The sequence below is a fragment of the Gekko japonicus genome, unplaced genomic scaffold (genome assembly GCF_001447785.1).
Source record: "Gekko japonicus isolate JY-2015 unplaced genomic scaffold, Gekko_japonicus_V1.1 scaffold1508, whole genome shotgun sequence".
In the NCBI taxonomy this organism is placed as follows: Eukaryota; Metazoa; Chordata; class Lepidosauria; order Squamata; family Gekkonidae; genus Gekko; species Gekko japonicus.
In genome coordinates, this window is record NW_015161441.1 from 120,610 (window position 1) to 130,804 (window position 10,195).

Consider the following 10,195-nt stretch of genomic DNA (forward strand, 5'->3'; position numbering starts at 1 on the left):
CGCAAAAGCCTCACAGCCGATATCCAATTCCTTAACTTTTTGCTCGCCCTGAGGCAAGGTTGTCAAATTCCGAATTAAACTAAATAATTGGGCCGGGCGCGAGCTCGCAGACGCAATCTCAGCTGCATAGAACTCTTTCTTGGTGGCCTTGACTGCCATCTCATAGGATCTCATAAACGTCCTATAAGATGTTCTTGTTGCCTCGTCACGAGCGCGGCGCCACCGCCTCTCTAATCGTCTAAGCTCTCGTTTCAGCGCCCGCAGCCCCTGGGTATACCAGGGGGCACGCCTAACGCAAGTGCAAAGAGGACGCCTGGGAGCGATCTCGTCGATGGCCGCGGAGAATCGGACGTTCCAGTCCTCCACCAGCTCATCTAGTGAGCCGCCAGGGGGTCTTGAGTCCCGCAGAGCCCTCTGGAACCGCTCCGGGTCCATCAAGCTCCGCGGGCGAGCAAAAATGCGCTTGCCGCCTATACAGGGTTGAGGTGGAATGTTCAGATGGGCCTTCAGGGCTAGGTGGTCCGACCATGGCACTGCCTCAGCAGTGATCCGGTCCACCTCCACACCCGCTGCAAAGATCAAGTCGAGCATGTGCCCGGCCTGATGCGTAGGAGCCGATACATACTGTGAGAGTCCCAGTGCCGCCATGGACGACACTAGGTCCGTAGCCCGGCTGGAGGCTGCGTCCTCAGCATGGACGTTGAAATCACCCAAGACTATAAGTCGAGGGTGATCCAACGCCCAGCCTGATACGGCTTCCAGCAGGGACAGCAGACTATTGGCCAGTGCATTAGGCGGTCAGTACACCAGCCAAATTGCCAAACTCTCCTCAGCCCCCAACAGCAGGCCGACACACTCTAAGCCCGCGATCTCTACAGACGGGAGTGTCCTGAAGGAGTAAGCCTCCCAAATGAGAATAGCAACTCCTCCCCCCCGACCCCTCTTCCGTGATTGGTGAAGGACCGAGTAGCCCAGCTGGGCTAACTGGGTGAGATTCAGGGTCTCCCCTTCTCTCACCCAGGTCTCGGTCACGCACACCATGACAACCAGGATTGTCTCTGTATTTATTTATGTAGTACAGCAATTTTGTCTTAGCTTTAATAATTTTGTGAGAAATTATAATGAGGGTATGATTAGACTTTGTGATAACAATAACTAGAAAATATAACCATTAAATTACAAAATCCCTACGCTGAAAAATTAGTCTGGCTTCTAAATTTGGGGGATGTCTTGTTGAGCCAAAGAAAATTTGCATATTGTGTATCATAAGTGTTTACATAGCTTACAGTTGCGTCTTCAAGCTGCTTTCATTATAAATTGAACCACTGGTGATGAGAGAGGTGACATCAAAGTACTTTAAATAAGTGTACGATTGGATTCAGTTACTCCAGTGGAGAAATTATTTGTGGAATGGTCACCGGGTCCAATTCCATGTTTGATCTATATATGCTTGGGTAAATAGTAACATTTTAATCATATCTATATTTTCAGATATCTGTCAACAGATGGGTCCCATGATAGATGAAAAGCTAGAAGAAATTGATAGGTAAAATTTGTTGGTTTATTTTTGCAAATAAAATTAACATGTAATGTATATTCTGCTCGTGTTTCATTTCATAACACCAGGGAGCACAAAACTCCCTTATTTTTCTTACACTCTTTTAACTTGTCCAGTCTTCCTTAATTAGTAGACAAAATCAAGAGATTTGCTGTGCTAAGATATGTATACACAGAAAAAAGGAGGGGACAGTTCAGGCTGCAAGGAGATCAGAACACACAGTTGTTTGCAAGTTTGGTAGTACTTTTTTTGTAGGATACCTTGAACCTAGTCATTGCTGGCTGGATCTTAGGATTTGCAAGTGGTACTCTGCTCACGAAATGCAGTGTTCCTGTTGTAGTCTCCTGGGTCCCTAAAACTTTGTATTGAGGGTTCAGGACCCCTCCATCCCCACCATAGCACTTGTCCCAAAATGGCGGTCTACAGAGTGGCAAATTGGCAAAAATCTCTCCACTGGCGGAAATGCCCTTAGGATTTCCACCCTTTCAGTATTGTGTGTGTGTGTGTGTTTCAGATTTGGTTGAACATTGGCTGTAAGCATAAAAGTGATTTTCAGACCTGACAGTCTCATCCTTAATTAACAGTTCAGTCAGTAGGACTAATGAGTACTAGATATGTGCCCCCCCCCCCCCAACATCATTTTGCTAATTTGTAAACTGGGAGTCAAGATTCAGAGGTATTGCATAGTCTTCCTGCATAGCCTTATCTTCTCTGGATGCTGTGTGTGCCTGCGCGCGCATGTGTAGAGTTGCTATATAGCGTATGAAATTTAAGAACTAGACAAAGATACAGGTGTGCGGAATTTAAGAACATGGACAAATACATGATGACCAAAATCGCTTGACATGGGTTATCTTTTTTTGGAATTAGGAAGCATTCAGAGTTGTCAGAACTAAACGTTAAAGTACTAGAGGCCCTGGAGCTGTACAACAAACTAATGAATGAAGCGCCTATGTATTCCACATACTCAAAGATGCATTCATCCACACACTATCCACCCTCAACAGCTGGTGTTCCAGTGCAGGTCAGTGATCTTTTCTGTTTTTTGTTTTGTTTTTTTTAAATTAGGAGCTATCCAGCAAATGCTCTCGTCTTAAAAATGACTGTTTGAGTATCTGTGAGAGCCGATTTCATAGCTGGGCTGTAAACAGGCTTTCCATATGGATCCCTAAATCTTGCTGCGTGAAATGTCAACATATGCTTGGAACAAAGCAGCATTGATTACTATTCTCACTTTCTCCCACGAAATGCAGCTCTTAACTTCTACCATGTCAGTAATAGAGGCTGGAGAATGTTTTGTGTGTAATCCTCTTTACCAAGAGAATTTTTCTGATAAATATGCTTCTGCTATAACCACACATATCAAAACATGGATAAATAGACTTCCTGACAGCAGCCTCTTCACACATTAAACTGCCCAGTTATAAGACTTGTGGAAAAATGAGTAAGGCAGTTAACTGCAGCATCACAATTGGTGACACATCAGCATTTGCCAGTGAAGACAGATATATCCCTGCATATATTTTGAGTTAGATCGTTGACATTTATATCTAAGAATCTGATTAAATATATGCTTAAAAATGCTAAGGAGGACAAGTACCATACTTCCAAATGAAATCAAACTACTTTTGATTTTTATCTCCATCATTCCTCTAAGCAGCAAGCTCTTTGTGCAGTAAATTAAATAACCCTGAGATCCTTCTAAATGCAAAAGGGGGGGGGGGACTTGTAGGCAATAATTAAGCAAAAAAAAAGGCAAATGTGACTGCATGTATTAGTTAGGTTTTACATAATCAGTGCAAAAAGAATAGTTACTATGGAAACTGCCACATCAAAGATGATGCAGTTAGCCATAATGCCTAGCTGCGAACTCTCAGCAATGATGAAAGATTATATTTGGGGGTGTAAAGTAAATTATGAGTATTAAACCTCTGGAGGTCTAATATTCTTTGCACTTCAAGATAATGCTTCCTGGTTTAGAATTAATAACTGTGGTTGCATGATACTACTTAAGATCTGCTATATAAAATTGAATTCTGATGAAAAATCAATTTTCTGGTAGGGATGCTTACTGCACATGTGTCAAGACTTTCTTGATTCCTTCTTTATTGGTGTGATTTACCTGCACAGAAATGTTATCCCTACAGAAAGTGATTAAGGGTGATTCATCCCTTCACCCATAGCACAGGTGATGTTCTTCGTAAACTGTTATCCTGTGAAGATGGAATCATGTTAGAACCAAGATGCTCAGTCTTTTTGGCAAGTATGCCAGAAATTGAGAGCACAATACAATGCCATTGTAGGATATGTGCACATATAAACCCCCTGTGCTTCAGTGTGCTTTTGCCTTTGGTCTTCCTGTTTTAGGATTAACAACTATGGTTGCAAAATGTTATTTAAATTCTGCATTATGTAATTGAATCATGATGAAAAATCAGTTTTCTGGTAGGAGTGCTTGATTGCACACATGTGTTGAGACTTTGATTCCTTCCACATGCTTTTTCTTCATTACAAAAAAGTGTAAGCAGCACTTTCAAAGTGTATGTTGAATAATAAATCAGTGTAATTCAGGCAAGATGGATTAGTATTTTTAAAATTATTATCCTAGTAGTATTCAGGCTTTTGCAGAATTCAAACAGTTTTGGCAAAAAAGAGGTTGGACACAGTGGTCTGACCCAAATGTATGTGCTGATGGAAGAGGAGGATGATCTCACCTAATTCCCCTTCCTGACTGTACCCCCCCCCCCGCCATCTACCTTTTGTCCTTGTGAGACCTTCAACATGAAGGACCCCCTTCTCCCATGTGAGCCTACCTGATCCTGTGGTCTTCTTCTGTGGCCCTGCTTTGTCTGCCCCTGCTTTTTGAGGTTAGGTGGGTGGCTGGCAACCTGAGAGAGGTTGCCTTTCTCAGCCATGGTACCAAATTTATGGAACTTGCTTCTCGGGGATATTCATCTGCTCCCATCCATCATTGTCCCATCCGTGGTGGAGATTTTTTTGTTTCATTTGTCGTTTCCTCAGTGACTTCTCCTCTATACCCTATGTGTTAATTGTGGGCTCTGTTTTTTTATATATGTATTTTCCTTTTGGTTTTAATTGGTTTTATGATCTATTAATATATTGTTCTACTTTAAATTATTAGCCACCTTGATTGTTCTGATTGGGCAGAAAGGTGGGTTATACATTTTGGAGAGGAGAATGGGAAAGAACTGCACCCATATATGTCCCATAGTATCCAAGCTGGTGTTTGGTTAGTTTATTTGTAACACTTGCTCCTCTGTACATGTGCTTTACTTTCTAAGATCTCCTAAAACTGACCAGCAGCATACCGTGGAAGAGTCTTTGCAGTTACAGGCAAGAAATAGAAAAGTAATCTCTTCCCTACTTTGTAGGTTGATGCAGGAAATAGAAGGCCTTTTGCTTGTCAGCAACAGTTTTAGTTCTAGGCTTTATGATGCTCATCATGTCAGGTAAAATACCTGGGATTTGAGTTAGTACTCTGTTTTCAGGGTAAGAAAGCAATACTGCCCTTTACCCTTGGAGGAACAGATTTGCTCCCATTACTCTTTGGGGGCCTGTGCAGGGAAATTCTTCACAAACTTTAGACATGCGTAATGCAGTGCTTCTGCTTCCTACAAAAGTAGCTGTGTTATTTGATAGGTATATATATGAGACCGTTCCCCTGCCCCTTCATCTTAGTGATTAGTCACGCAGTTTGTTTTGTTCTGTTCTTCTGTTATAGCCATATCCCCTCCATGCTCATAGTGGGAACTACTTGGTTCATGGTGTTCCTCAAGGCTACAATCCCGGGAGTGATCAGATTGGACAGCTGAGGTCCTTGCCTCCGACTATAAATTCTTCAGTAGCATCTCAGCCTGCTCAGACAGCTTATCTAAGGTATTTCTTCAGCAAAATCATGTTAATAAAATGTCTCATTCTTTCAGGTTCATCCTTTAAGAACAGAAATGTGTTTTGTGAAAAGCAGAAAAGAGAGTATAGTTTTCACCAGTCCCTCTCTTTACTCCCTGCATGTTGTTCCCCAGCATGGGTGGGTGGGTGAGGGGCGGGAGGTGGTCACGGAAGCAGGAGGAGGAGGATTCAGGGGCACCATTCTGCTGACAGGAAACGGAATCCGAGTCGAATGTTAAATAATACTTCAGTGCTTTGAATGGTTTATTTCATTGTTTTGGGTTGCCATCCCTTTGCATGTTGACTAACGTTTTTTGTTTGTTTTTCAGCACTGGTCTAGACTCTGTGTCCAGCCCTGCTTACATGAACCAGAATTCTTGCCTTCCACCAGCTAGAACGGTCCCTTACACCCAGCCAATGAGCCTGCCTATGGATATGCTAGCCTACCAGAACACTCCTTCTAGTTTGCCTCAAGGAACATGCTATCCAGCAGTTCCAGTTCATTCACTTCCACAGCAACAGACAAATTACCACCAACAGCCTCTCCTGTGAAAATGCAGAGTCTGTTCCTGAAAACAAATCTCTGATGTTGCTGACCCTTGTCATTTAAATTGCCCTTCATTGAGCTAAAAGGATACTTCTGCTCAAGGGAAAAGACAACCAAGCAGTTTCAAAGCAAAACTTAATTCAAGTTTAACTGGTTTTTTCTGCATAGCTTTTAAAATAAGGTGAGCTGCTAATGTGTTTTTTTTTTCCCTTTTCAGAAATGGCCTTTAAACCTTGGCTTGTGTAGTGTTCTGTCCCCCCTTCTCCCTATTTACAATTAAGCTTCCATAAAAGTAACTTTCCCTTTCATAAGAGGGGAGAGTGGAAAGCAAGTTTATATACGCTGCTCTTCCTGTTTGTTCATTCCAAACTTTATTAATACCGTCGTTTTTATGGAACCTTTAAATTTCGAGTGTTGTCCTGAAACCCAGTTTATTTAGATAATTTGCTTTCCCCAGTTTGCACTCTCTGCTGGATCATCTTAACAGACTGCTTTTTTATGATTGTACAATAAAGTCGTGAACTTGGGAGAAGGAAATCTTGACTGACAGAGGAAGTTAATGGCCTTTCTGGCTTCTGCCAGCTTGGATCACTCATTTTTCATTTCACTGAAAACTAGCACTGTTTATTCTGTGGAGTCCTCTTTATTCCCAGTCTAAGGGAAGAGAGGGTCTTGGGGAGTGCTCCCCCCAGGGCGCTTTAATTTCCAAGACCAAGCCGCCCTAATGCAACTAAATCTTGTGCACTTCTCTCTCTCTCTCTCTCTCTCTCAGCTTTCCTTTCACTTCACCACATGAAAGAGCAGTTTGTGCCTGCATCGTGGGTTAATCATAGCAGAGGCCCACAGAGGTCTTTTTGGCCTTACATATCAAATACATGCTGAGCAGAACAGGGATTTAGATGAGTACCCTAGTAGTGTGAACAGCTGAAGTGTTCCAGTGCCTGGCTTCCTTTCCTAATAGAAATTCATCAAAGGAAAGAATCTGTGTTCTTTTATCTTCAGGTGTTCTTTCTTTCCTTGCTGTCCATTTGCTTATTGACTTTGCACACACTTTGCACACACATTAAATACTTGCATATAGCTAATCTGTAGTCTTGGATGGGGTGAGCAATGTGGGGGGGGGATACAGAAATTATTTAGGGAAGCAAAGGACCATGATTAAATGTGTAGAAATTGAAAGGTCTTTATACATTGGTGTCTGAGTATATGTTGTCTGCCCTATGAATACATGTTAACTTTAAAGTGAGGTAAAACACGTGTTCAAATCTAAATTGCCTGTTCAGTGGCTCTTTGAGTTCCTATACTGGTGCTAACTAAGACTGTTCAGAAGCGTGAGCATGGTCAGATGAAGCTTCATATTGGACCAACATACGTGTATGTCTTTCTTTAAAAAAAAAAGTTCTGAAAATCAACCTGTGGGCTATCTATCTCTGTCTAATCCAGAAAACAAGATGCTAAAGGCTTTCTTTCTTTGTGGTCCTATCTTTCCTTTTTCTGTCCAGTGATGATCTAGAGTGGCTAAATGGAACATATATGAATAATTTCTTTATTTAAAACTGAGGATTCATTTTGAAGGGTGCTCTTTAGGAAATTTATTTAGAGCAAGGGTTGTCTCTTTTTCTGTCAGCTTGAACATTTTATAAACAAATTGAAGACTTTTGGGAAAGTGTATAACTTCATGTTCATCAGTACATGAGGTAATCAAGAGTTTTTATTGATTCACAGTCTTTGATACTACATTAAGTGGTGCCCAATGTCTGATGGATGTTGAGTTGAAACAACCTTTTTCCATTGTATTTTGATCTTTATATATTATATATAATATAAATAGTGTGTGTGTATATATATTCACTTATCTGAGACTTTATATACAACTACATATGTATATTCCTTCTCTATAAATCACTGAAATTTTATATGTAGCTGCATTTGGCATTATTGCTAGTTGCTGTACCCTTACAATGCATTTCTGCAAATTGTAAATATGTACAAATTTTGATGTTGAGACTGTATTTAGTGTTTTGGTGTCGATTGGATCATCTCTTACCCCTCTTCCCTTTTCTAGACTATATCATTATTTATTACTAAGGTGTGTTCATAGTTATGCTGCCAAAGGAACTCACAAATGATTTCCATAGTTGGGCTCCTAACTCCATTGACATCAGTGAAAATGAGGTCATTGATATGAATGGAATTGAGAATGTGCTACAGGCTTATACCTATTTTTATATCAAAAGTAAACAATTTTTTCCATATAAATTAACTGGTTAAATAGAAATTCCTGACAGTTTGTATGCTTTTTGTTTGCAGATAATTTACTACCTTAAACTGTACAAAAATTAATCCCTTCTCCTTTCCACTTGAATGTTGCGCATGAGAATGTTCAATAGCTAATATCCCCAGTTCAGATATTTTAAGAGTGAACCCTTTTGAAAACAACTTTTGAGTCGTCAAAGGCCACAACACCTATACTTCTATTTAGGATTCCTCCTCCCAGTGTTGTAAACACCCTGTGTGTTTTTGTGTGTTGACTCTCTTTTCATTTGTCTGCTTTTATGATTTGTTGGCTTCTGGAATTACCTGACAAAGGGCTACCAGTTAAGGGGTAGCTGTGTCATGCTGTTTCAGAGGTTTTTCTACTGAATACTTTTTTCCATTTTTTATCTGCATCATTCAATTCTCAAGAGGAATGTGTCACAATGTTAAATATAGGCAGGTTTCATTACAATAAATGTAGTGTGTAAAAGACTTTCCCCTGGAATGGTCTTATTTCCTGTTTGGGGCAAATGTGCATGAAACTGGATTAAGTTATTTTGCTTTTGAGCTAATTAGTGGAAAGAAAGAGAATACTGCAGAGTGCTGGAATGCCTTCTAAGGACTTTGTCTGTGTGCTATAGAAGCTCCTGTTATGGTTGTTTGTTGAAGTTCAAACTACAAAGTGAATTCTTTTCTACAACAAACTGGCTTGGCTGTTTTTACACATGCTGCTATCTTCGGGTAAAGCAGAGTTTGGGATCTGATCGTAGAAAAATGCACCCAGCCCTTGCCTACAACATGTTTGCGCAGACTTGTGCAAATAAAACTTATTTAACAAAAGATTAGTAGAGTCTTTTTTTAAACATGTGCAAGTTGTGGATATTTTCATGTTAAGGATGTTAAAGGCTCTATCTACACCTCTTCATTGCGTCATCTCCCCCCTGCTTCCACAAAAGCATTGGAAATGAGTTATGGACTTCTGGCCTTGTGAGTTTCACCTTACCCACATACTTTAGACCTGGCGGGAGCTGGTCCATGGGGTCACGAAGAGTCTGACTCGACTGTGCGACTGAACAACAACAACAACATACTTTAGAACTGCAGAATCCTTATTTCTGCATTTAGTGCCATCTTGTGCTCAAACAGCATAAGTGCAGCAACACAATTGGGCGAGGAGTTCACACAAACTAGTGCTGTGTGCATTGTGCCTAATCTTGTGCAGAATATTTTGGTCAGGTCAGATGATTGACACACACCTCTTGTCCAGGAGGAACTCTAAATCTTTCTGCTCTCTTTGCTCTGCTCAGAGTGGACACCTTGATAGAGGCTTCTGTGGATGGGTGAAGTGGACTACTGTGTAATTTCTAGGTTTGTTTTCTAAACACTTTGCCCTTTAAGCCTATGTGTAGCTGCACTATATACATACCACACTGTGGATCTGTTATGAATATTGGGAAGGGGCACATTTTAATTCCCTACATTAATTTCTAGTGCATCATTTTCTTTATTACATTTTCATTCCACTCTTCCTCTAGGCAGCTCAGGCCACCTCTTGTATTTTATCCTTGCAGCCACTTTGTGAGGTAGGTGAAGTGAAGAGAGATTGGCTGGGCCAAGGTCAGCCAGTTTCATGGCAGAAAGGTGATTTGCTCATGGGCCTCCCTGATTCTAGTCCAGACCTCTAGCTGCTACATTATGCCAGCACTCAACTCCTATTCATTTTTTTTTAAAAAGGGAGGGGATTGTTATGAGACACCAGGCAATAAGAAACTGAAGGGAGAATAGAATACAGAACATTGTTCATAGCTGTTGAGAGGTAACTCATAGAAGCTAATACAACCTAAGGACACCTTGTGACCCAGTTAAGAGTAGGAAATAAAAGATTATGTAACTGGCAGACCTTATATGGCTTGATAGCAAAATGT

The 10,195-nt window shown here is 40.9% G+C and overlaps 1 protein-coding gene across 2 annotated transcripts in view; it reads left to right on the plus strand.

Moving 5' to 3' along the window:
- The window catches only part of STAM2 (signal transducing adaptor molecule 2), a 36,111-nt gene extending 27,052 nt beyond the window's left edge, over window positions 1-9,059 (plus strand). For both annotated transcript variants that reach the window (XM_015429031.1, XM_015429032.1), the window contains exons 11-14: window positions 1,492-1,546; window positions 2,429-2,582; window positions 5,301-5,455; window positions 5,797-9,059. In XM_015429031.1, coding sequence (XP_015284517.1) covers window positions 1,492-1,546; window positions 2,429-2,582; window positions 5,301-5,455; window positions 5,797-6,019 — 587 coding nt within the window. In that variant the 3' untranslated portion in view covers window positions 6,020-9,059. The remainder of the gene's footprint in view (window positions 1-1,491; window positions 1,547-2,428; window positions 2,583-5,300; window positions 5,456-5,796) is intronic.
- The last annotated feature ends 1,136 nt before the right edge of the window (window positions 9,060-10,195 follow it).